This window comes from Perna viridis, chromosome 13, assembly GCF_037379345.1.
Source record: "Perna viridis isolate PV_CMFRI_1.1 ecotype Kerala chromosome 13, ASM3737934v1, whole genome shotgun sequence".
Lineage (NCBI taxonomy): Eukaryota > Metazoa > Mollusca > Bivalvia > Mytilida > Mytilidae > Perna > Perna viridis.
In genome coordinates this window covers 22,364,142-22,390,892 of record NC_142457.1, presented here as the reverse complement: position 1 = coordinate 22,390,892, position 26,751 = coordinate 22,364,142, and the positions used below count along the sequence as shown (strand labels likewise).

Below are 26,751 nucleotides of genomic sequence, written 5' to 3'. Positions count from 1 at the left end.
ATTAGAAGAGAAGAGTTATTGTTCCTGAATTTTTTCAAGTATCCAGAATTTTACTTCTAATCCAAGCAAATTTGATATTTTTTGTGTAAATTGTCATGTAATAGTATTCAGACTGCTGGTGTAAAAAAAATAAAACATTTTACGAAAATCTCTTTTTGTTTGCCCTTAAGGGCTAGTTTTAATGTCTTGGCCTGTCTCTGGCCATTTTCTGAAGATGTTCCCATGAGGGGTTAATTTTGCGCATTTCCAACACAATGGTATGGCGCCATGTTATCTCTTCTTGGCTTTAACTCTAGTGTCAATGGAAGGGCTGTTTAAGTGTGGTCTTGTTGATGTTTTGTCAAGATGTGTCCAATTTATCGCTACCATATGATGATGGTATGTTTCATGCCTTCGTGATTGTATCTACTAAAGAGGTCATGTCTTCCTGAGTGTATCTACTAAGGAGATCCATGTTGGAGGCCTTATTAAAGAGGGTTCCTTTCAATTTCACTAGTATAACAACATTTTACACAAGAAAAGTTTGAAACAGATAATTAACTGTGGTGGAATAATGGTATCACGCTGTCGTCAGTTCGTTATTGTCGTCTGCCATCTAATAATGGTATCATGCTGTTGTCCGTTTCTTTATTGTTGTCTGTGGTGGAATAATGATATGCTATAGTCAGTTTTGCCATTGTTGTCTGAGGTGGAATAATGGTACTACACTCTAACCAGTGTCGTCATTGTCGTCTGCGGTGGAATATTGGTATGCTGTCGTCAGTTTCGTCATTGGTGTCTGTGATGGAATAATGATATGCTATAGTCAGTTTCACTATTGTCCGAGGTGGAATAATGGTACCACGCTGTTGCCAGTTTGGTCATTGTCGCCTGCGGTTGAATAACGGTATCACGCTGTTATCAGTTCCTCTTTGTCGTCCGTGGGGGAATAATGGTATGATGTCAGTTTCATCATTGTTGTCTGCGGTGGAATAATGGTTTAAGCTATAGTCAGATTCGTCATTGTTGTCCTGTGGTGGAATGATGGTACTACGCTCTTGTCATGTCATCATTGTCGTCTGCGGTGGAATAATGGTATCACGCTTGTCGTCAGTTCATCATTGTTTTCTGTATTTGAATAATAGCATCATGCCGTCGTTATTGTTGTCTGCAGTGGAATAATGACATCATGCTATCGTCATTGTTGACTGCGGTGGAATAATGATATGCTATAGTCAGTTTTGTCATTGTTGTCTGTGGTGGAATAATGGTACTACGCTCTCATCAGTGTCGTCATTGTCGTCTGCGGTAGAATAATGGTATCACGCTTGTCGTCAGTTCATCGTTATCTGTATTTGAATAATGGTATCATGCTGTCGTCAGTTTCGTCATTATCGTCTGCGGTGAAATAATGGTATGCTTTAGTCAGTTTCATCATTGTTGTCTGTGGTGGAATAATGGTGCCATGCTGTCGTCAGTATCTTTGTCGTCTGTGGTGGAATAATGGTATCATGATGTCAAGTTTCATCATTGTTGTCTGTGGTGGATTAATGGTTTAAACAATGGTCAGTTTCGTCATTGTCTGGTGGAATAATGGTACTACGCTTTCATCAGTGTCGTCTGTGATGGAGTAATGGTATCATGCTCTCGTCAGTTTCGTCATTGTTGTCTCCAATGGAATAATGGTATCCTGCTATAGTCATTTTCGTCATTGTTGTCTGTGGTGGATGATGTTACTACGCTCTCATCAGTGTCGTCATTTTTGTCTGCGGTTGAATTATGGTATCATCTTGTCATCAGTTCGTCATTGTCGTCTGTAATGGAATAATGATATCATGCTGTCTTCAGTTTCGTCATTGTTGTCTGCGGTGGAATAATGACATCATGCTATCGTCATTGTTGACTGCGGTGGAAAAATGATATCATGCTATAGTCAGTTTAATCATTGTTGACTGCAGTGGAATAATGGTGTCATGCTGTCGTCAGTTGTCGTCTGTAGATTTTTCATGTTAGTATACATTGAGTGTATCGATTTTCATGAAATTAAACAACCAAAGAAAGCCTGGGATTGATTTTAGGGGTTTCAACTTGAACTAATTACGAATAAGGGATCAGAAACAAACATTTTCCTGTTTTGCAGATAATAGCTTGAGTAAAGATGAATGGATCTTATAAATGAGCCTCAAGGTGACATACTTATCATTAAAAGAAAGGCTTTTTGATTGTGGGGGTTGTGCTTATTGAGCAATAAAGGGCAAAACAGGGACTTTGGGGTCAAGTTCTTTTCCTGGCTAATTGCTATTAAAATTGAGATCTGTATCAAGCTTGGAAAGCGCGTAAACTTTTGGCCCAACTGTTCATGATTATACATCTGCATTCTAATCAAGCATTGCCCTGCGAAACATTTCTTTTGCTTAATATGAAAGTAAGACACAGACCATTTTCTTTTTGAAGGCGCTCGGATTTAATGTTGAGTTAATTTTTGCCCACACACGAAAAGTATTTCTTTTTTTCAGCAGCAGCCGTAGTTAAAAATTGTATTTGAATATCTATATTGTTAAGGGATGGTGGAAATATTAAACAATATTAATATTTTTTTTTAATCAATGACTGAGTAAAATACTTATGGCTAAAATTTGGAGTAATCTTATTTTTTCCATAACAAACCAAGCCTCCCCATCAGTACAAAAAAATGTTATGTGCCTAACAATTGGTACAAGAAACAGATTAAAGGGAAATCTATTAGACTAAGAAGACAAAATTATCAAAAGGGTGGCTCACATTGAACTATAGCATGTGAGCTGAGATAGCACCCGTGAACACCCCCACCCTAATCAACTAATGATTTTCAGGTACCCTTATACCTCCCATTTCCGAATCTTTTTGACACCAAGAGATAAACTGAAGTATATTTGTATTTTTTGGCAAATTTTAATACCTCACTGAGGCAAAAATCAATTTTTAAAATTTTTTTTCTACTCAATTCTTCTTTCTTCTTCCATGTCTTCCTTATATGCTGAATTGCTGATAAACAATAATCACCTGTCATAATGAAGATTGATTTTGCTAGAAACACAGAGTAAAGTCAAATGCAGTAAAAATAGAAAACACCACATCATTTATCTGCTAGTCTTTTATTATTTTCTGTCCAAAAAAAAGGAAAAAAAATTGATAAATAATCCATTACTGGTATAAACATGTATGTGATAAACAGAATATGTACAGCCATTTTAATATCGCCCTTGTTATCAGCCTTTGATTGATATTATCTTTGATCCGCCGATATCAAGATCTCGGGTTGAAAAAAAGGGGAATTAGCAAGGCCACATTTTAATATTTGTAAATTTTCATTGTTAAGTAATAGGGAAATATTGATTTATATTTTTTTCTGTCAATGCCTGAGAAAAAAAGAAGAGAAACAAGAGTTTCCAGAAGCCTGAATCGCTCACCTTGTTAAATGTTGCCTTTCAAAGGCAATACATTTTAACGAGAAGTTGTCCAACAATTTTGACTCAAGAATTCTTTGGTAGGACTTATCATAAGATCTTCTCAACAATTGAAAGTTTCTTTAAATCTATCATAGTTCTCAAGATATTGACTGAAAACTGTTAAAAAAGGAGTCATTTTTCCCCTTTCAAGGGCAAAAACTCATCAGACAACTTTTATCCCTGAAGACTTTTATAGTCCTAATAATATGAATCATTTCAGCTATCGAAAGAATTTTGCTAAACCTAACGGTTTTGGAGATCTATGTGAAAAAACTACTGTCTGACCCCTATGTTCTATATTTAGTAACAGCGGCAATGTTTTTCGACGAATCAAAAATCCCCACATCAGTTCTATGCAGGATACCCCAAGGAACATTCATACCAAGTTTGGTTTCAATTAGTCAAGTAGTGTCAGAGGAGAAGATTTTTGAAAGAAATAACATTAAAAATGGCAAAAATCATTGAAAAAGGGCAACAACTCCAACATGGCTTAAGGTCTCACTAACCACTTCTAACGTTTCCATTACTTTACATGTTGAAAAAGTAATTTTCAAAGTCTCACAGTGAATTCCCAGGACAAATGACATCTTAAAGTTGCATATCGTTGCGAAGCTTGGAAAATAAGGCTTCCCAAATCATTATGCTAATGGTACGATGATTGTAGAAATTCTTCACAAAATTTACTTGAATAAATAATACTGAAAATCCACATTTTTACCTGTTCTGCTAACTGACAGCATGGAGGCAAATTACTCACACATGTAAACAATATTCATACACTTTTGTAATTAATTGCATTTATGATTTTAAAGTACACATTCTCAGCTTTATTTTGACTACTTTTAATCATAATACACACAATTAATGCACTTACAATGCATATGTCTAGGTTCAGTGTGTTTTTGGTACTACATAGGGGGGTGGCCATTTGACCTGGAAGTAGTTAGTGAGACCTAAGGGATTAAAACCAAAATTTGACCTGAGATAGATCTCATCATGTTGAACACTTTTACCCCAGTCAGAATTTAGCTAAACCTAACGGTTTAGGAGATATATGTGAAAAACTACTGTCTGACCCCTATGTTCTATATTTAGTAACAGCGGCAATGTTTTTCGACGAATCAAAAATCCCCACATTAGTTCTATGCAGGATACCCCAAGGAACATTCATACCAAGTTTGGTTTCAATTAGTCAAGTAGTGTCAGAGGAGAAGATTTTTGAAAGAAATAACATTAAAAATGGCAAAAATCATTGAAAAAGGGCAACAACTCCAACATGGCTTAAGGTCTCACTAACCACTTCTAACGTTTCCATTACTTTACATGTTGAAAAAGTAATTTTCAAAGTCTCACAGTGAATTCCCAGGACAAATGACATCTTAAAGTTGCATACCGTTGCGAAGCTTGGAAAATAAGGCTTCCCAAATCATTATGCTAATGGTACGATGATTGTAGAAATTCTTCACAAAATTTACTTGAATAAATAATACTGAAAATCCACATTTTTACCTGTTCTGCTAACTGACAGCATGGAGGCAAATTACTCACACATGTAAACAATATTCATACACTTTTGTAATTAATTGCATTTATGATTTTAAAGTACACATTCTCAGCTTTATTTTGACTACTTTTAATCATAATACACACAATTAATGCACTTACAATGCATATGTCTAGGTTCAGTGTGTTTTTGGTACTACATAGGGGGGTGGCCATTTGACCTGGAAGTAGTTCGTGAGACCTAAGGGATTAAAACCAAAATTTGACCTGAGATAGATCTCATCATGCTGAACACTTTTACCCCAGTCAGAATTTAGCTAAACCTAACGGTTTAGGAGATATATGTGAAAAACTACTGTCTGACCCCTATGTTCTAGTTTTAGTAACGGCGGCAATGTTTTTGGACGAATAAAAAATCCCTCATTTGTTCTATGCAGGATACCCCAAGGAACATTCATACCAAGTTTGGTTTCAATTGGTCAAGTAGTGTCAGAGGAGAAGAGTTGTGTATAATTGTTAACGACGACAACAGACGCCAAGTTATGGTAATAGCTCACATGGCCTGTGGGCAGGTGAGCTAAAAATGGCTTAAATTTTGAAAATTACTTTTCTCCAAATTATCCGACCCCACCCACTTTCCCTTCAGTATTAAAAAGATTCAGTGCCTAAGATGGATATAGTGTTGGTCTTAAGTTTTCTTTGAGTTGTAAAAGAAGTTTTCAAATATTATGACTATAAATATTAAGCGTGAATTTAAGAGAAGCCAAAAATGGTCTAAGGGAGGTAATTCAAGAAAGTTTTCTCTTCACATTAAAAAAAACGTTTGACACAAAACTAAGATGGTTTCATATACGGTGAAACCTGTCTATACCAAACACTTTTTTAAAGATCTTTATATCAGTGTAAATGTACATTTTGAAACCTTAGAAAACCAACCACCTATACAAGTCTGAACGGAGCCAGTTTTAAATTTGAAATATATAGGTTTAGATAGATTTCTCACTATGTAGTTTTAATAAAATAATGCTCATAGATAAATAAATATTGTGACATTCCTTCGTCAGTTCATTTTGTGCCTTAAACAGCTTGCCCAAAACCTGAAACTAGTAAAAACTGACAGGTTATTGAAACATGTGGGAGTTTCAGTCGTGTTATCAAGAAAAAATTACTGAAATTGACTGTTCATTTAGTAGCTAATTGAGTTAATGGCACAGATTGTTAGTTGCACTGTTTGTTTGTGTAATATGTGAATTGTAATGTAAATTGTCATATCAAATGGCCTAAACCCTACAGATTTGGAAAGCCTTAATCACTTCTGAGTTTATTCACTGAAAAAATACATCAGAAATGTAACAAGATGATCCTCACTGGTTATACTTCAACCCTCCCCCACCTCCCCCGAAACAAAGGTCAGGCTGGTCTTAAAGAAAAAGTGTTAGGCTGGTCTTTAAAAAAAGAGGTTTTGGCTGGTCTTTAAAAAACAGGATTAGGGTAGTCTGGTCTTAAAAAAGACGGTTAGGTCGGTCTTAAAAAAGGAAGGTCTAAATATATTTTAGAATACTCAAGAGGTCAAGCTGGTCTTACATTTGTCTTTAGAAAGGGAGAGTCGAAATCCATTCTGGAAGATTGAAGAGTAGAAATTCTATGGTAGGTCCCCAGTTGCTGAATCTACTGATGATGATGAAATGCCATAATCTCAAACAGCCCCATGCACATAGTACTGGAAGATGATATATACACAGTCAAAATGAACATGGAACAATTGAGATGAAAGCAGACTTTGATTCCATCTGACAAATTCTTCAATGCCACTAGAGATACAAAGTCCTGAAAAAGAAGAACAAGAATAAGAATGCTGTACTTCCATGCATAAAATCTGTATCAAGTGAACGAATGACCTTAATATCTAATACTAAACACTAATCTGTTATCAGTGAACTAATGACCTTAGTATTTAACAAAAAACACTAATAAGTTAAAGTGAAATTTTTATTTTTATATCTAAAACAGAACACTTAAACCTGTCTTAACTGAACCTGAATACCTGTCTATAACAGACACTTTTTAAACTCACATACCAAACATCAGCTCAATATGTTGAGAAAAAAAGTCCTGAAAACTGTTGACTTAAAGGAAATTGTTGATTCGAAGGCCTGTAATTTTGGTAAAAGTCAGCGGAGCAGAACAAAACCTATAGATACTCATCATTTTTCAAAAGATAGGGGTTGAATATCTCAAATTTGGACTTTTTTTTTTGGTTTTGAGGGGTACCAAATTCTCTTTTTGAGAAATATTCCTACTCAATCTTGCTTGAAAAAGGAACTTTACAAAATGGATGCCTTTTTTCAGAAGTGCCATCAAAAGCTAGAGGAGAAATGTGTCCTTTGGCTAAATGGAGAGTGTTTTATTTGGACAGGGTCATGTACACCAAATGGCAAATATGGGGTCATAAATTGTAGATTTCCTGGTGCCATTGGGTGGAAATTATTATATGTGCACAGGCTTCCATACATGATACAGCATAGGGCTCCACAGTTAGCAGTTGTTGATGTATCACACCTGTGCCACATTACCAAATGCATAAATGTAGCCCTTCTGGTGTTGGAACCACATGGTTTCAACAACAGTATGCAAACAAGTGTGTCGAAAGGGGAATGTATAGGTCACATTGCCCCTTTTCCGCCCTGTTTAGTGCACCTTAAGATGCCAGATAATAATTTAAGTATTTTAATGGATTTAAAAGAAAATGGGCAGGGGAAAGTGTTCATTTATTCATTAAATTTCATTTTATTCGTATCAATATAAGAAATCTTTTTGAAAGATTTGGGTGGTCCTTAAAAGGACCTTTGATTTTTTTAAGCTGTCTGTCTTTTACTTAGGCATCTTCTTCTTGCAGTATGCATCATGCATCATCTCATCTGGTACAGGATCTAGTTGCCCTTTTACATAGTCTGGTCTCTTTTTGTGGAGCTCTTTATGAATCTTGTGTTCCTCCAGTCTGACATCTGCCTGTTGTAACCTCCTTGTCTTTACTTCAGGTTTCTGCTCATAAGTCCTTTTGTAAGTATACTCTCTGTCCATTTTATCAAAGAAGGTCTCACAGTCTTCAGACACTTTAAAGTTCAACTCCTTGCTTTTCATCTTGGCTGATGTACCTGGTCTGTTGTTGGTCCTGTGTATTGCAGAATGAAGTCTGCCTTCCATGTTTTTTTCCATGAGTTACATTTTTTGGTACACTCACACTCAATGCACGATGAACTCCTTCCTTTTTATTTGTTGTTTGGAACATTCTCATGCTATCGACTGCTTCCTCACTAAGTATCATATTCAGTAGTTCTAGCAGTATAATTTCATCAATTTCATCTATTTTCAGCACAGGGATGTAAGTGCTGAGGTAAAAGGATCTGATGTACCAATTACCACTGACTGTACCTTTGCATACCACAGACCATTTTTGCACCACTATATTATAATTTTCGTTCTTTGAGACCCAAATGTGATAAATCAATTTTGTTTTCTTTAAAATGTGAAGAAAAAAACTTGCTGTGATGAAAAATTCCTAAAATACCTGTGTAATTATTCACAAATGTTCTTATCTGAAGAACTTTATGTGTGAGTATGCAACCCTGAGCCTTTAGATTATTGGTCATATCGGCACCTGTAGAAAATAATTATTTACACAAATACTTTTCAACTTATCAAGAGTCTGTAAATTGGGGCTGTTTTCTGAATCATTAAAGTAATTTATATTTTTTTCTATTTTTTTTATGAAGTAGAAGTATTTTTAATTTTAGCTTCATTTGATTCAATTCTATTTTTTTCCATATTTGGAATTTGAAAAAAAATTAAACCACTTTAAAACTATTTTGATAAAAGAAAATTTGTAATTCAAATACTATAATTATCCAAGAGAAAAAAACACTTTAGTTTGTGAAAATATCTCAAAAAGTAAAAAAAATATTGCAATATTGATAAAAGTGGTCATATCTAACTTTTTGAATTTTTCAGATAAGAAAGAAGAGCTGAAAACAGTTTTGGGTAGCTGTCTTTGAAGCTGGTTTGATAATGGACTGATTTGATCGAAACTTTGCAGAATGATTGGAAATATGATGAAATAACAGAAGATGGTTTTTTATTACAATATTTAACTTTAGCGCATCTAATAGGTACGAGACCACAATTATCTGCCCTTAGCTTTTCGTTGTTTTCACGAGTATAGTTCCTATAATAATAGGGGATTTTTCAAAAAATTTTCAGAAACACTTCCTTTCAGAATTTCTCATACTTTTTGTGCTCAAATGGAAGAAGAATAATGAAATTATTTTAGTAGATGTGTTGAAATGAGAAATTTGACATTTAGGTTGTGATTTGGTGAGGTCAAAAAAGGTCAAGTTTGTGACATCCAGGAGCCATTTTGGGTCATTTTTAGGGTATCTCTGTGTTTATGCATAAACTTTGAAAAAATAATGGTAATTTTTTTAATATTTTTTATATAAGTTGTTGGAAGGTTCAAATTAACATCCCTGAAAATCTGAATTGAATTGCGCCAGTGGAATTTTTTTAAATTACAGAAAGGCTATAAAGAAGACAGTGGGAAAATTAATTGTGGTTTCGTGCCTTAAGGTACGAGATCACAATTATCTGCCCTTAGCTATTCCTTGTATACAACATGACATGAACTTGATCTGTAACTGATCATGATACATTGTAAACTCACATACCAAACATCAGCTCAATATGTTGAGAAAAAAAGTCCTGAAAACTGTTGATTTAAAAGAAATTGTTAATTCGAAGGCCTGTAATTTTGATAAAAGTCAGCAGAGCAGAACAAAACCTATTTTAATAGGGTATTTCTTTAAAAATTATTTATACAACCTTACCTTTAGAATTTATTATTCTTTTTTGGTTCAATTGAAAGAAGAATAAAGGAAATAATTTAATAGATGTCTTGAATTAATAAAAAAAATACATATAGGGTGTGATTTGGTGAGGTCAGAAAAGGTCAACTTTTTGACCTTTGGAAGCCATTTTGGGTCAAATTGAGGGGGTATCTGTGTTCAGGTAGTTAAAATTGAAAAATGATGGTGAAAATTTGTAATTTTTTTTATGGAAGTTTAAGGTAAGATGGTTTATTCAGCTCCCAAAATTGCATTTGATTTGAAGCGGTAGTTTTTTTTAATTTAAAAAATGCTATAATTAACTCGGTGTGAAAATTAATTGTGTCCTTGTAGGTTACAGACCACCAATTCAACCAATGAGCATTTGGAACGTACGTAAAAATAGTCCTACGTAGAAATTACCCCTGTTCCTCATAGTGCCGTGAAAAAAGTTCTCATCTCATTTCAAAAATTTAAACAGTTTCTGAAAGGAAAAACATTTCTGTTCATTTTATAGGTGCATTTTGCTTCTTGTGATGTGAAGCCTAATCTCCATAATGATTTCTAAATATACCCCTATCTTGTGAAAACACTGGGATTTCCCATGCTATTTATAGACACTTCACTTCCGGTGACCAGTACTGCACTGCAAGTCTGCTAACCCCACATGCCATTCTGAGGATTGTGAGCTGACATATGTAGAATCATGCTGATATATAGTCCTCTGCAGGTTAAAGTTAAGGTAAAGTCCAGAGAAGCCATTGAATATTGTGAAATTAGCATAGAAGCCTATGGGAAGTGGAATTAGTGGTTTTTAGCCTTAAGCTTAGGCCATGGCAAAATGAAAAGTTTCTTGGAATAGCTTTAAACTACTTGAAGATCTTGTAAACTTTGCTATGAGAGGAATACACTACAAAAATCCTTCAAAATATGCATTTTTTTTTAAGTTATAGGTCCAAATTATGGAAAATTGGCCTTTTTGGGTGAATTTTATGTCCTATCTTGTGAAAAGTGTAGAAAATTTAGTAAAAATATCAAATTTTTAACTTTGAGGGCTATATTTACCTAAAAATGGTGGTAATCAGCACTTGAAATCAAGTTTTTTGTAAATTTGAGCAAATATTTGATTAGAAATGAGGAAAAACTCACTTTCATTACTGCGGTTAAGGACATATAAGCATTTCCCTATGGCAACATGGAAAATCCATTTTTGAGTAATTTTTTTGCTTTATGTACCCTTTACTTGTCATATTTTATTGTGAAAACACTGTATTTACAAATTTAAAGCCAAAGATATCACCTTTTGCGAAAATTTAAAGATTTAGGGTTTTTGACATGTGGTCAAGAAAAAGGGGGAGGCATGTCTGACATGAATTTTTAAAAATAGACCAATTTTTCAGAAAATGACTACTTTTAAAGGCTATCTCTTTATTAATATTGTTAAAAAAACAAGTTGTTATTGATTTTTTTTATTTGAAAAGTCAGGAAAAGTTCTTTGCAAATATTTAATGCATTTAAGTATGGTAGAATATTGTCACTTTTTTGCTCGCGCAACTTGGTTACCCTATATTTAAAAATCACATATTTAAAAAAAAGTGCTTGTCACATTTCACTGAAACTTTGCAAATGCATTCAGTATGTGTATAGGAAGATACCTGTATAGTTATTTATTTTTTCTAAGACAGAAAGTGACTCTTTATTGTACCTAATAGAGGAGTGTGTTTACATATAAAATCAGCTGTTATTGCTCCAGTACTGATTATTTTTGTATTTTTATTTTTATATTTCTGTGTAGATAATGCCTTTGGGTACTGAAATTCTGTGAAGTTCTGGCTATTTTGGGGGGGGAAATTGGATTAGATTTCTATTTTTTTCAAATCTTTTTGTCAAAGGGGGTTTCAAATTGAAGTTTAGGGGTAAATGCCTACACACCCATGCTGAAAAAGTTCATTTTAGCAAAATGGAGGCATTTTACCAAAAGTACAGAACAAAGCTACAAGATCAATCAGCCCTTGGAGAGAACAGGGAATGTATTATATGGACAGGAACTTCAACACCCGATGGCAAATATGGGATTATAAATTGTAGATTTCCTGGTGCCATTGGCATTGAGTGGAAATCAGTTTATGTGCACAGGCTAGCATACATGATAGAGCATCAATCTGCTTATTTACCTGCAGTTGATGTTTCTCACTTGTGCCATAACACGAGGTGCATTAATGTTGCCCATTATGTGTTAGAGCCTCACGGCTTTAACAACAGTAGGCAGACATGCGTGTCAAAAGGGGAATGTATTGGTCACATTGCCCCATTTCCACCTTGTTTAGTAGCCCTCAGGATGACAGACAATGATTTAGGTAATTTTGACAAAATTAAGGGAGGGGGAGGCCAGGCTAGGGGAAGGCAGTTTTTATTTATTTTATTTTTTATGTTTTTTTGCATCAACTAAGAATCTTTTTGAAAGATTTGGGTGGTCCTTAAAAGGACCTTTATGTCTGATTTTCTTCTTTCATCACTGGGGCATCTTCTTCTTGCAGTAATTGCTATGCTGCAGCAATCCTCTTTTTGTAATCAGGTCTCTTTTTGTTTTACTCTTTGTAGGCCTTGTGATCTTCCATGTTTAGAGCTATCTATTGAAGTCGTGGTTTTTTTACCTCAGTACGTTTTTCATATTGCTGGTGGTAAACAAAGTCTTTGTCCATCTTTTCGAAGAAAGTATTACAGTCATTTGAAATCTGTATTCCCAAATTCTTGCTCTTTTTTATGGCTGATGTACCAGGCCTGTTGTTGTTGCGATGAACTGCAGAATGTAACCTCCCCTCCATATTTTTGCTATGGGTTACATTTTTAGGTAGGCTTACACTCAGGGCACGGTGGAAACCTTCATTCTTGTTCGTCGTGTGATACATTTTCATACTATTGATTGCTTCTTCACTTAGCATCATCTTTACCAGTTCAGTGGCTAATTTTTTGTCTGTTTTGTCCATTTTTAGCACAGTGATTTTATAGCAGCTGATGTAGTAGGATCGCAACCACCAGTTACTTATTTCTGTTCCACCACACACCATGGAATCCCTGAAGCAGGATGAGCAGTCCCCATCATAGCACTTTAGTGTAGCAGTTACAATTGCAGGTAAAATTTTACCAATTTTTCTATGTTTCTGTCAAGATCATTCATAAGTTGGTTTAAAATCATCGACATCTCAAATCAAGGCTAAATTTCTGTTTCAATTCTTTAGTTTCCATCTTTGTTTTACCGTGGAACATGGTCTCACTAAACTCGGCATGTAATCCTGTATGAAACTGATGTTGGCTCAGGTGCACTGGGTCAGCAAGTCTCTGCACTTCCCACAAAGGTACCAAGGCTTGGATAGCATCTTCAACTCCTTGCGCCGACCTGGCATCTCCATCAGTAGTAGCATACCGAATAAGTGCTAGTTGGCTTCCTGCATCCTTTCCCATCTCATATTCTGACACAGGTGCCAATCTTTTGTGAGATGCAGTACATCCTTCATGGCCTCCGGGACACACTACTTCAAAACCAAGTCCTCATAACCATGCTCCCTTCCAACATAATAGGTTTTGGGACACTGCAACAGTTATATATTTTTCTGTGTTTTGCTCTATCCCCAACATCTGTGACTGAGAAGCGTTAAGCCCTGGTTTTTCTCGGCTTGACCGACTTGAACCAGGATATCGACCATCTAGTGTCAAATCTACAAGATTTTCAGGCTTTCCCTTACTTCTGTTATCAGCTTTTACTAGTTCCGTTTTCTCCTTCATGTCTTCTATATTCAGGTCTATCATCTCCTTTGCTACTCTGTCTGAATTTCCCTGCATGCCACTTCTGCTAGGTGGTGGAACATTCAAACAGGCCAAAATCTCTTGTGTCTTCCTGTTTCCTATTGGACTGTCTAAGCCCACTGATGCCAATCCAACATTTGAATTTAAAGGATTCGGTCCCAGCTTGTTGTTTTCAATTTCTTTGTAGAGCTTCACTACTCCATTGGACACAAACCAAAAGTTCTTGCATTTAATTTTGTACATAGCACCACAACCCCATTTCTTAATGGTATGGGATTCCATCTGAGGCTTATTGCAGGTACGTGGAGTTAATCTGTGTTGCTCGTATGCTGAGTTAAACAGAGCAAACATCTGTTCTTCATCAATGATGCGAGAATTTGAACTTAATGTTGTCCGTGTTTCATCTCTTTTCAGGTGAAGTGGTCGCAATATCATCTTCTGAGAATTATCAACAGCAGGATCATCATCATTTCCAAACTGGGAACAGCTGTCACTGCCAATGGTATACGGTTCTTCTGTATCAGCTTCAACATGCTTATCGTCTTGTTGGTGACCTTGGAAATTCATTCGGATGTAAGTTTTTGAATTATCTTCATCTGGTGAAGCTGCGTTCTCAGACACAAGACCTTTCAACCATAGAGTATGACTTTTCTTGTACCATCCAGCAGTCTTAGGTGTAGACCTCCTCTTTAGACCAGTTTTACCTTTGTTGTGTGGAGGATTGCCAGGAGCAAACATCTTGGAATATTTTTGCAGTCAGTCTTGGCAGCAAATTTTGATGTGATTTTTGCTTTCAAATGGCCACATTATATACTTTTCAGTTCTTTTACTAATTTAGATTGTATTTTTTTTATTCTGTTTATGTTTGTTTAGTCTTAGAAAGGCTCAGTTGAAGTCTTTTATTTCCTTTATCAGATAAATCAACTGTAATAGGATTCTGGGATAACCCCTCTGAGTGCAGGGGGGGATCAAAGAAACATCAATAGAAATCAAATATGGTGTGCAAAATCTGTGAAATGGAAGAAATAAATTTGATTTAGAAATTTTCTTAGTGGTTTTATTAAAAACATGTTCTTGATTTGCCTTCCTGAATTTTCTTTCCAAAAAATAAATGATTTTGGCATTTTTTTTTTTACTTTTTTCATCATTTTTCTGTCTAAATGTAACAAAATGTGATAAAACTATCTTTTTTTAAAAAAAACATAAAGAAAAAGTCAATTTCTTTTCATTTTGTCAAAAAAAATTGTCAAATTATGCAAATGTCCTGTAGAGCAAGCCAACAAGTTGTGAACTTCTATATCCTGAGCCTTTGAGTATTTGGTTAAATCAGCTGTTGTGAAAAATATTTATTTACACAGGGGATAATCATTTTGTCCCCAATTTGTGAATTGTTGCTAGTTTTTGTATCATTTCTTTATTTTATCATTACAATTTTATATTTTTTCATATCAAAGAAGTACTTCAAAAATTGCTTTTATTTGTTGTAGTTTTTTCCCATATTTTTACAATATTAAGAATTAGATAATTCATACTTATTTTCTAATAAGTGTTTTTTGTTAAAGCAGCTTTAATTACTGATAACATAATTATCTAAGAATAATTACCACTTTAGTTTTTGAGAAAATCTTTGTTTATAAAAAAGTTAGAGACGTTTTTAAAAAAATGGTCATTTTCAGATTTTTGCTTTTTTCTAGTATAAGAAGGTGGTTAAGCAAGGCTCACAGTGGGTGTGTTGGAATCCAATTTGCCAGATCAAAAGTTGTTGGATTTAACCGAAACTTGTCAGAATGATGACACATATATAAAAATTGTCAAAAAACTTCTTTATTTTGAATTCTAGAACTTGACCGCAACTAATAGAGGAGTGTTTTTACATATAAAATCAGCAGTTATTGCTCCAGTACTGATTATTTTTGTATTTTTTTTTATATATCTGTGTAGATAATGCCTTTGGGTACTGAAATATGTAAGAAGAAGTTTATTTTTCTGAAATTCTGTGAAATTCTGGCTATTTTGGGGAAAATTGGATTAGATTTCTGAAGTTTAGGGGTAGATTCCTACACACCCATGCTGAAAAAGTTCATTTTAGCAAAATGGAGGCATTTTACCAAAAGTACAGAACAAGGCTACAAGATCAATCAGCCCTTGGAGAGAACAGGGAATGTATTATATGGACAGGAACTTCAACACCCAATGGCAAATATAGGATTATAAATTGTAGATTTCCTGGTGCCATTGGGTGGAAATCGGTTTATGTGCACAGGCTAGCATACATGATAGAGCATCAATCTGCTTATTTACCTGCAGTTGATGTTTCTCACTTGTGCCACAACACTAGCTGCATTAATGTTGCGCACTTGGTGTTAGAGCCTCACGGCTTTAACAACAGTAGGCAGACATGCGTGTCAAAAGGGAATGTGTTGGTCACATTGCCCCATTGCCACCATGTTTAGTAGCCCTCAGGATGACAGACAATGATTTAGGTATTTTTGACAAAATTAAGGGAGGGGGAGGCCAGGCTAGGGGAAGGCAGTCTTTATTTATTTTATTTTTTATTTATTTTTTTTTTCATCAACTAAGAATCTTTTTGAAAGATTTAGGTGGTCCTTAAAAGGACCTTTATGTTTGATTTTCTTCTTTCATCACTGGGGCATCTTCTTTTTGCAGTAATAGCCATGCTGCAGCAATCCTGGTACAGCATCTGGTTGGCTCTTTTTGTAATCAGGTCTCTTTTTGTTGTGCTCTTCGTAGCCTTGTGATCTTTCATGTTTTGAGCTATCTGTTGAAGTTGTGTTTTTTTTTTGTTTACCTCAGTACGTTTTTCATATTGCTGGTGGTAAACAAAGTCTTTGTCCATCTTTTCGAAGAAAGTGTTACATTCATTTGAAATCTGTATTCCCAAATTCTTGCTCTTTTTTATGGCTGATGTACCAAGCCTGTTGTTGTTGCGATGAACTGCAGAATGTATACTCCCCTCCATATTTTTGCTATCGGGTTACATGTTTAGGTAGGCTTACACTCAGGGCACGGTGGAAACCTTCATTCTTGTTCGTCGTGTGATACATTTTCATACTATTGATTGCTTCTTCACTTAGTATCATCTTTACCAGTTCAGTGACTAATTTTTTGTCTGTTTTGTCCATTTTTAGCACAATAATGTTATAGCAGCTGAGGTAATAGGATCGCAACCACCAGTTACTTGTTTCTGTTCCACCACACACCATGGAATCCCTGAAGCAGGATGAGCAGTCCCCATCATAGCACTTAAGTGTAGCAGTTACAATTGCAGGTAAAATTTTACCAATTTTTTCTATGTTTCTTTCATGATCATTCATCAGTTGGTTTAAAATCATCGAACATCGACATCTCAAATCAAGGCTAAATTTCTGTTTCAATTCTTTATTTTCCATCTTTGTTTTACCGTGGAACATGGTCTCACTAAACTGGGCATGTAATCCTGTACGAAACTGATGTTGGCTCAGGTGCACCGGGTCAGCAAGTCTCTGCACTTCCCACAAAGGTACCAAGGCTTGGATAGCATCTTCAACTCCTTGCGCCGACCTGGCATCTCATTCAGTAGTAGCATACCGAATTAAAATATCCTGTGGTGCTAGTTGGCTTCCTGCATCCTTTCCCATCTCATATTCTGACACAGGTGCCAATCTTTTATGAGATGCATTACATCCTTCATGGCCTCCAAGACACACTACTTCAAAACCAAGTTCTCGTAACCATGCTCTCTTCCAACATAATAGGTTTTGGGACACTCCAACAATGATATATTTTCTGTCTGTGTTTTGCTCTACCCCCAACATCTGTGACTGAGAAGCGTTAAGCCCTGGTTTTTTTTTTGGCTTGAGCGACTTGAACCAGGATATCGACCATCTAGTGTCAAATCTACAAGATTTTCAGGCTTTCCCTTACTTCTGTTATCAGCTTTTACTAGTTCTGTTTTCTCCTTCATGTCTTCTATATTCAGGTCTATCATCTCCTTTGCTACTCTGTCTGAATTTCTCTGCATGCTACTTCTGCTAGGTGGTGAAACATTCAAATGGGCCAAATTCTCTTGTGTCTTCCTGTTTCCTAATGGCCTGTCTAAGCCTACTGATGCCAATCCAACATTTGAATTTGAAGGATAATCATTTTGTCCCCAATTTGTGAATTGTTTCTAGTTTTTGTATCATTTCTTTATTTTATTATTACAATTTTATATTTTTTCATATCAAAGAATTACTTTAAAAATTGCTTTTATTTGTTGTAAATGTGGTTTTTTTTTTCCATATTAAGAATTAGATAATTCATACTTATTTTCTAATAAGTGTTTTTTGTTAAAGCAGCTTTAATTACTGATAACATAATTATCTAAGAATAATTACCACTTTAGTTTTTGAGAAAATCTTTGTTTAGAAAAGAAGTTAGAGAAGTTTTTAAATAAGTGGTCATTTTCAGATTTTTGCTTTTTTCTAGTATAAGAAGGTGGTTAAGCAAGGCTCACAGTGGGTGTGTTGGAATCCAATTTGCCAGATCAAAAGTTGTTGGATTTAACCAAAACTTGTCCAAATGATGGCATATATATCAAAATTGTCAAAAAACTTCTTTATTTTGAATTCCAGAACTTGACCGCAACTTATAAGAGAGGTCACATTTTTGTAAAACATGCTATTTTTATATGTTTTGGGTTTTTTTTTTTTTCTTAGAATTCTTGGAATAAACATGAAATGTGGCAAAAAAAAACTATTTCTTTTTTCATTTTTTTTTTGCATTTTAGTCCAAAAATGGGTTTCTATGGGATTTTTTATGTAAAACTCATAATGCTTATGGCATCAGGGTAAAATTGGGCAAATGAGCTAATTATTGTCTCATTTTGAGTTTTTTGCACACACAGTGTCATAATAATAGCAAATAAACACTATTCATCAGCAGTAGACAGGGTAAAGGTAAAAATTTTAACATTTAGAATTTGTTTTTAACCTGCGGCAAAGGTCATTTGGCAAAATTACAGTGTTAGTCAATTGTCTCAACCTCTTGGAATACTCCCTTGCACTGCATTGGTATGAAATTCTGGATTATGGGAGGGAAATGTCTTAAAAATGTAAAAACAACCATGATTTTCCGTTCTTTTACATATATTTTGAATAAATGTGCCACTTAAACCCCTACTGAGTTGAGAAAAAACACTTATTTTGGAGCTGGTCATACACTAAAAAGCCTAAAAGCAGAAAAAAGCCTGACTTGATATGAAAAAGAAACATCCAGATGAGTTCATATGTACCACATAAGCATCAAAACATGCATTTAAAATATCTTTTCACTGTTTTGTGGCTGTAGGGGTAAAATCTTAGTATAAACAGCATATTTGTTAAAACCCGCAGTTTTACAACCCTGGTCCTGGCTTGATTTTAATTACCCCATCTGGTTCATTCCACCTATTCCAACATTTTGAAATTTAAGTTAAAAAAACAAAAATTTCATGTTGGAATAGGTGGAATTATTGTGTAAATATTGGACAAACAATCGGATTAGCTTGTAAAAACATTATTTAATTGGTGATGTTAATTACAGGTAAAAAGGTGATTTTTTGTAAGAATGTTGGAATTAATGTGTTTTGTAAATGTATCCTTTGCTTACTTCAGTACAGTTATTTTTGATTTTTTTAATGTTTATTGGGAGACTGTGCTATAAAAACTGATTTTGTCTGATATTGTATTGTTGTATTCTGTTATATTTGTGATTTGTCTGAATCATGCCTCCTGGTATCTTCATGGAATAAATGATTTGAACATGAGAAAAAGAAATTAAAACTAAATAAATTCATTTTTTTATTTTGTACATTTGATTATATATAAACAACATATTGAACAACTAAATTATTTAGCACTAACAAAATTCATTGATCAGAAAGAAGCACAAATATAAACAAATTACTAAAATCATACTGCAATATTGCAAAAGTTAATTCAAGACAAAAAGCACAAATGTACTGTTGAAACACAAATAAAACCTAGTAAATTTCAGTCAATGTGTAACAAGTAAGATGCGGCATCAGCATACTGGACTTGTGTGAGTTCCTGGTTTTGAAGTCTGGTTTTCAGGTTGGCGAGTCTGTTATCTATCTCTCTGTATTTTCTTTTCTTTAGTACTCGTTTACCACCAGCTGAATACTGTATTAGAGTCAATGCGTGTATTGCTTCTTCTTTTTTGAGTAGTCGAATCATGTTGAAAATGTTCGGGTGTGGTGATTTTACAAGTTTCTTCAACTTCCCATGCCAACCTTCAAGGTGATTTGTAGTTCCGGGGCCCTCTGTGGCGTAGTGGTTCCAGAGGTTGCGATGGCCTTCAACCCAGTAGCTGGTGACGTAGTCGGTGAAACCTAAAGTGTCAGTGTTGGTGTCAGCATCGTTGATGTCCTTAAGTGCATTAAACCATACGTCTTCAACAGTGTTTGGTGGTAGTAGTGGTAGTACAGCTGCTCTACGAACTAGTTGGTGGACATACTCATCATCTTTGTATGCAGTTTGAAGGCCATGTTTCTGTGCAATTCTCCATATACACCGGGTATAGTGGAGGAAACAACCTTTGATGTTGATGCCAGGGAATACTGCGTAGGCGGCATTGTGTACTGCTGTTTCGTAGTCTACAAACATGGTTGTCGGGTGAAGAGGAGTGTTGTTGGTGTTACATAGATCTTTGAGTATACTGAGTAGTCGAATATACATTGGTTGTTCTTTACCGGGTAGTAAACTGTACACCAGTGGAAACATAGTTCCATCAACCATAGCGTGAAGAGTATATAACTGGTAAAAGTAGGTAGGGCATGAGTAAAATGTACCATCAGCATAAATAGTAGTAGCTGCAGCTAAGTGAGTAAGGTTGGTTGGTGTACTAAATGTCAACATGCGGCCATGTGTGTTGTCATCTGCTAAAAGAAATTGTTGTCGAACAGTTGTTTCAGCCCATTCACCCTCAATATTAATATCAGCTACTGAGTTTGGTAGTGCGGGTAGTAGTTTGTGTCTCTCGTTGTATAGGCTGCCTTTACAGGACTGGAAAGTTGGTATGACTTTGTGTGAAACGAGATTATGTGTGTCATCATTCCACTCATTTTCACTCAAAATTTATTTTGTAGGAAAATTTATAAACAGTAATTTTTCATATTTAATTCTCAGGTAATTTTTACCGGTAAAACTAATTAATTACTAATTATTGTAACAACATATTAGGCTATAATAACATCTATTGTTCTCTGCATGTTGGAATAGGTAGAATATGTAATTTCAAAATGTTGGAATAGCTAGAAGACACCCCCCCTCTGATAGTTTACTCTAAAACACTGCCTCTGGTTGTTTTTAAAGTACATTTAATGTGTCTATAGCACTTTGGAAGTAAGTTTGGTTTGATTCATTCTTTTTAGCTTCTAAAAATTTGTTTTTATATAAGTACTCCAGCACTATGTGAAAATGCTCTAACACTGCAGTGTCATGTATGAAAACACATATTTCTGTCTTAAATCAGATGGAAAGCTAACTAGCTGGTGTTTTCTACTTCAGAAACATGCAATGCAATAGAAATAAAGAGAAAAAAAAGAGACAATCTGTCAAATATTTGAATTGAGGCTATTTAGAGGACACTTCTTCACCCAATCTGCAAAAAGTTGAAGTCGCAACATATACCATTGATACAAAATTTGCCATTAATCATTTATTTTTCAACAAATCTCTGTAAACTTTGCAGTTAGACTTAGAAATGAATAGGCTTTCCACAGATGAAGCCTTCACTTGAGTTTCAAAATAAGCCGATCTAATAAGAGAGGTCACATTTTTGTAAAACTTGCTATTTTTATATGTTTTGAGGGTTTATTTCTCAACATTCTTGGAATAAACATGAAATGTGGCCAAAAAAAAACTATTTCTTTTCTCATTTTTTTGCATTTTGGTCCAAAAATGGGTTTCTGTGGGATTTTGAATGTAAAACTCATAATTGCTTATGGCATCAGGGTAAAATTGGGCAAATGAGCTAATTATTGTCTCATTTTGAGTTTTTTGCACACACAGTGTCATAATAATAGCAAATAAACACTATTCATCAGCAGTAGACAGGGTAAAGGTAAAAATTTTAACATTTAGAATTTGTTTTTAACCTGCGGCAAAGGTCATTTGGCAAAATTACAGTGTTAGTCAATTGTCTCAACCTCTTGGAATACTCCCTTGCACTGCGTTGGTATGAAATTCTGGATTATGGGAGAGAAATGTCTTAAAAATGTAAAAACAACCATGATTTCCCATTCTTTTACATATATTTTGAATAAATGTGCCACTTAAACCCCTACTGAGTTGAGAAAAAACACTTATTTTGGAGCCGGTCATACACTAAAAAGCCTAAAAGCAGAAAAAAACCTGACTTGATATGAAAAAGAAACATCCAGATGAGTTCATATGTACCACATAAGCATCAAAACATGCATTTTAAAATATCTTTTCACTATTTTGTGGCTGTAGGGGTAAAATCTTAGTATAAACAGCATATTTACCAAAACCCGCAGTTTTACAACCCTGGTTTTGGCTTGATTTTAATTACCCCATCTGATAGTTTACTCTAAAACACTGCCTCTGGTTGTTTTTAAAGTACATTTAATGTGTCTATAGCACTTTGGAAGTAAGTTTGGGTTGATTCATTCTTTTTAGCTTCTAAAAATGAGTTTTTATATAAGTACTCCTGCACTATGAGAAAATGCTCTAACACTTAGACTTAGAAATGAATAGGCTTTAGGGAGTAACAAGTGTTGTGGTAGGACTGCAGACCCTCTTTGACAGTTGTGAGTATAGAAGTTAAAAGTTTTGAAAGAGGTTTGATGGTACATTTTGCAGATCCGGCTATGAAATGTTGTTTGTATGGATTCTTGCGGAGTTAAGAAATCCAGTACATAGACAGTAAATCACAATTATCGTCCTTGGTAGAGAGACCAAAAGAGGATATCACAGATTTATGGTTTTCAACAATCTGTTCTTTGGAGAGTGTGGTAGCAGTATAGGTCTTATCACTGCTTTTATTTTCTACATCTACCTCTGATAATAAACATTGGATGTAAAACGTTATGCAGACAAAAACAATGTTGTTTTGGGCTTTGTCTGCTGGTATGACAACATATTTGTCATGTAAAACCTTGCCAACAGTACACCTTACTAAGAATGTTACAAATATTTGAAGTCCTTTTCCATCTGCCAGTTTTTGCAGCTGATGAAAAATTCCTAAACTACATATGTAACTTACGTAACTTGACAAAATGATAAATGGCATTAAGTCTAATACATCAAAAAGGGAACCTGAAACTTTTGAGTCGGACTTCGCTCGCACATACCTGATAAGGCCATTGCCCTCCTCATATTAACTTCTGGGCCTTTGCCTTTCAGTCCTTCTGAATAATTGACCGTCAAGCCAAAACTTGTACTCTTGATTTGGACAATGTTCTACCCACACTACTTCGACTGTGAGGTACATGTAGCTAAAATATTTATGCCGTGTAGTTTTTTGTTGTTGTTGAAAAAACATGGCTTCTGAATGTTTACAAAAATGTAGCTGTCTTTGTAAGAATTATACAAATTCTGTAAAATATGATATACCCTAAAAAGGCTACATATTTTTATTTTTGTTATTAACTTGTTTTATAGGTCTTTATGATGAAATGAATAATTATTCATTCCAATCTGTCTGCTCTTTGTAGATAATCCACATGGAAAATCCAACAGTTTCGATTATATTTTACTGTCAATTACAGAGTTATCTCCCATAACTTTGAATTCTACAGTATATTCTATATAATTTTTATCTCCTTAGAGCATGGGTTATATAAAAAACCACGTTAATAATTTATTTCTGTTAACTATAACACATTAATTAAAATATCAAAAATAAAAATATGTAGGCTTTCCAACCATGCATCACATTTTGCATGGTTCTTATCTGGAGTGCTACTTCATGTTTCACCTTACAGGCGCTTTGTAAAACCTAGTTTTAACCAACCATTTATACATGTAATTATTTTGAAATGCCTGAGAATTCCAACTCTTAGTCAGGACCATTGCAGTGTCAGAGTTTCTTTTAATTGACTTGATTATGGATTGGAGAAGTGTTTGGTAATTTTGTTGGTACCCTTACTTAATAGGGTATGTAAGTCTCGTCACGTGACTCCATGATTTTATGAGAATGGGTCCCCATTCAAATGCATAGAGACTTGTCATTAACACATCAATGGGTTCAATACTAAGAGCAAATTTTTTTTTGTGTAGAAATACTGATAAAAAATGACAAATACCTTGTTCTAAATTATAAAAAATATTATGAAAAGCATAAAATATAAGATTTTGCATTGTGATTCTGCGGACACCGCTTCATGGCGTAAACAAACACTTACACTTGCAGAACTTAATATAGAAGTTTTCAAAGTAGATGCACACTTATTACGTATATTTGAATGTAAGAATCACTCACCTAATGTATTTTTTCTCCTTTCAATTGATATTTTTTCTAAAAATAATATTTTATGCAGTTCTTGAGGATTTTGAGAAAAAAAAGTTATTTCCCCTGACATATGGTCACTTAATATCAGATTCATTCATGTTAACCACTTTCTTGAAAAGTTTTGGTGCAAATTACTGTTACGATACATATTATAGTTTACGACAAGTCTGGAATAACAATTTTTTATCATACTTTAGTGATATTCTTTCTGTAAACCTTGAATTGTCCGTGACGCAGTCCGAGGCCTAATTTTCATAGCATAAAACATAAGAATTTCATGTATTATGGTAATATTGTGACAAATTGTACTTTTTTCATGTAATAAATACAATATTCTGTCTTATATAGGTATAAGCAATCAATAATAGATGTCAATGGCCAGGTTTTAGAGGTTTGACTGAACAAAGTGCCCTGCCGCAGCACCACAGCCATATGTATTTGAACACTTGATTTGAAAATAACCTTCTTAGAAGATTCATGTAAGTATTTTTATTTGATAGCATACACTGCACAATCATATTGTGTAGTTAGAATGCTGATTTTATCCTTTACCAGAAAAAAAAACTGCATTTTAGTTGAAAAAATGTGTTTTTCAATACCTAATTTCCCTCGGCCAATAGCAAGAAATGGATAAAAGAAGCTAATTTTACAGATTTTCGTGTATTAGAGCTATGTTTCTGTCAAACTAATGATGAAACAATGTTGTATTTTGTTCATCTTTCATTATTTATGGAATGAACAGCATTGAATTTATTTTTTTTTCAGGAGGGAAAAAAGCTGTCTTGCATGATGTGCACAGTGGTTCTAATATGCCCTGGCAAGGATCAAAACAATGTACCAGAGCTCTGTAACTTCTTATTTGTGTCATAAAATGGATGTACTTACTGAAAAAGCACTTTTCCTGTTTGTTCATTCAGATGAGTGGAGGTACAGGGAAAAAAGTAATATTTATTTCCCTGCATTAGGTTGACCAATCATGTACCCTATTCAGATGAAGGCACGAAACCAAAATTAATTTTCCCACTGTCTTTTTTATAGCCTTTCTGTAATTTAAATAATTCCACCAGCGCAATTCAATTCAGATTTTTTTAATTTGAACCTTCCAACAACTTATATAAAAAATATTTAAAAAATTACCATTATTTTTTCAATTTATATGCATAAACACAGAGATACCCTAAAAAATGACCCAAAATGGCTTCCGGATCTCACATACTTGACCTTTTTTTACCTCACCAAATCACAACCTAATTGTCAAATTTCTCATTTCAACACATCTACTAAAATAATTTCATTATTCCTCTTCCATTTGAGTACAAAAAGTATAAGAAATTCTGAAAGGAAGTGTTTCTAAAAAATTTTGAAAAATCCCCTATTATTATAGGAACTATATTCGTACACAATGAAAACCTAAGGGAAGATAATTGTGGTCTTGTACCTATTAGGTGCGCTAAAGTTAAAATATTGTAATAAAAAAAAACATTTTCTGTCATTTCATCATATTTCCAATCGTTCTGCAAAGTTTCGATCAGTCCATCATCATGTCCGCAAACCAGCTTCAAAGACAGCTACCCAAACCTGTTTTCAGCTCTTCTTTCTTATCTGAAAAATTCAAAAAGTTAGATATGACCACTTTTATCAATATTGCAATAACATTTTTACATTTTGAGATATTTTCACCAACTAAAGTGTTTTTTTCTCTTGGATCATTATAGTATTTGAATTACAAATTTCTTTTATCAAAATAGTTTTAAAGTGGTTTATTTTTTTTTCAAATTCCAAATATGGAAAAAAATAGAATTGAATCAAATGAAGCTAAAATTAAAAATACTTCTACTTCATAAAAAAAATAGAAAAAAATATAAATTACTTTAATGATTCAGAAAACAGTCCCAATTTACAGATTCTTGATAAGTTGAAAAGTATTTGTGGTAATAATTATTTTCTACAGGTGCCGATATGACCAATAATCTAAAAGCTCAGGGTTGCATACTCATATATAAAGTTCTTCAGATAAGAACACTTTTGAATAATTACACAAGTATTTTAGGAATTTTTTATCACAGCAAGTTTTTTTCTTCACATTTTAAAGAAAACAAAATTGATTTATCACATTTGGGTCTCAAAGAAAGAAAATTATAATATAGTGGTACAAAAATGGTCAATTTCATTTTTTTTTTCTAAAGGCATTTTTTTTTACTAATATCTACTTAAAACTACAAAAACAATCCCAAATCAAATATTTGTTATCAATAATACGGAATTAAACCACCATATTGGCTTTCTTTTGATGATTCTTTGAAAACCCCCCATCACTCAGGGGGCGATCTAGTATCCTATTAGGATGAAATTATCTGATCTAACGAGTAAAAAACTGCACCCTGAGCCTTATTAGAACTATGTAAACATTGTCAGCATCTAGAAATTCTCACCTAAAATATCAAAAGAACCAAAAAGTATAAATAGTAGCCTTTTTGCGACTAAAATCATACCAAATTTTGTTGCGGAACTATACAAGAAGAAGATTCAAATATGTTTACTGATGGTAATACTCCATACAACAAGGCAAAACTGGTCTAGCAGGA

General features: G+C 34.2%; 2 protein-coding genes across 5 annotated transcripts in view; one reads left to right on the top strand and one right to left on the bottom strand.

Annotated features, from left to right (window-relative positions):
- LOC148600007 (uncharacterized) overlaps nucleotides 1-25,048 on the top strand; it is a 38,972-nt gene extending 13,924 nt beyond the window's left edge. The window contains exons 1-7 of one of the 4 annotated variants that reach the window (XR_015917684.1): nucleotides 7,942-8,030; nucleotides 8,979-9,136; nucleotides 12,841-12,980; nucleotides 14,066-14,224; nucleotides 16,801-16,940; nucleotides 24,515-24,645; nucleotides 24,932-25,048. The gene's annotated coding sequence lies outside the window, so the exon portion shown is untranslated. Of the gene's footprint in view, nucleotides 1-7,941; nucleotides 8,031-8,978; nucleotides 9,137-12,840; nucleotides 12,981-14,065; nucleotides 14,225-16,800; nucleotides 16,941-23,794; nucleotides 23,812-24,514; nucleotides 24,646-24,931 lie in introns of those variants that run through there. The other 3 variants (XR_015917683.1, XR_015917685.1, XR_015917686.1) reach the window with 3 other exon arrangements.
- Nucleotides 19,663-20,610, bottom strand: LOC148600008 (uncharacterized). Its single transcript, XM_088559094.1, has one exon. The coding sequence runs from the start codon at nucleotides 20,545-20,547 to the stop codon at nucleotides 19,663-19,665; it is 885 nt and encodes a 294-aa protein (XP_088415220.1). The 5' UTR covers nucleotides 20,548-20,610.
- Nucleotides 25,049-26,751: the final 1,703 nt, after the last annotated feature.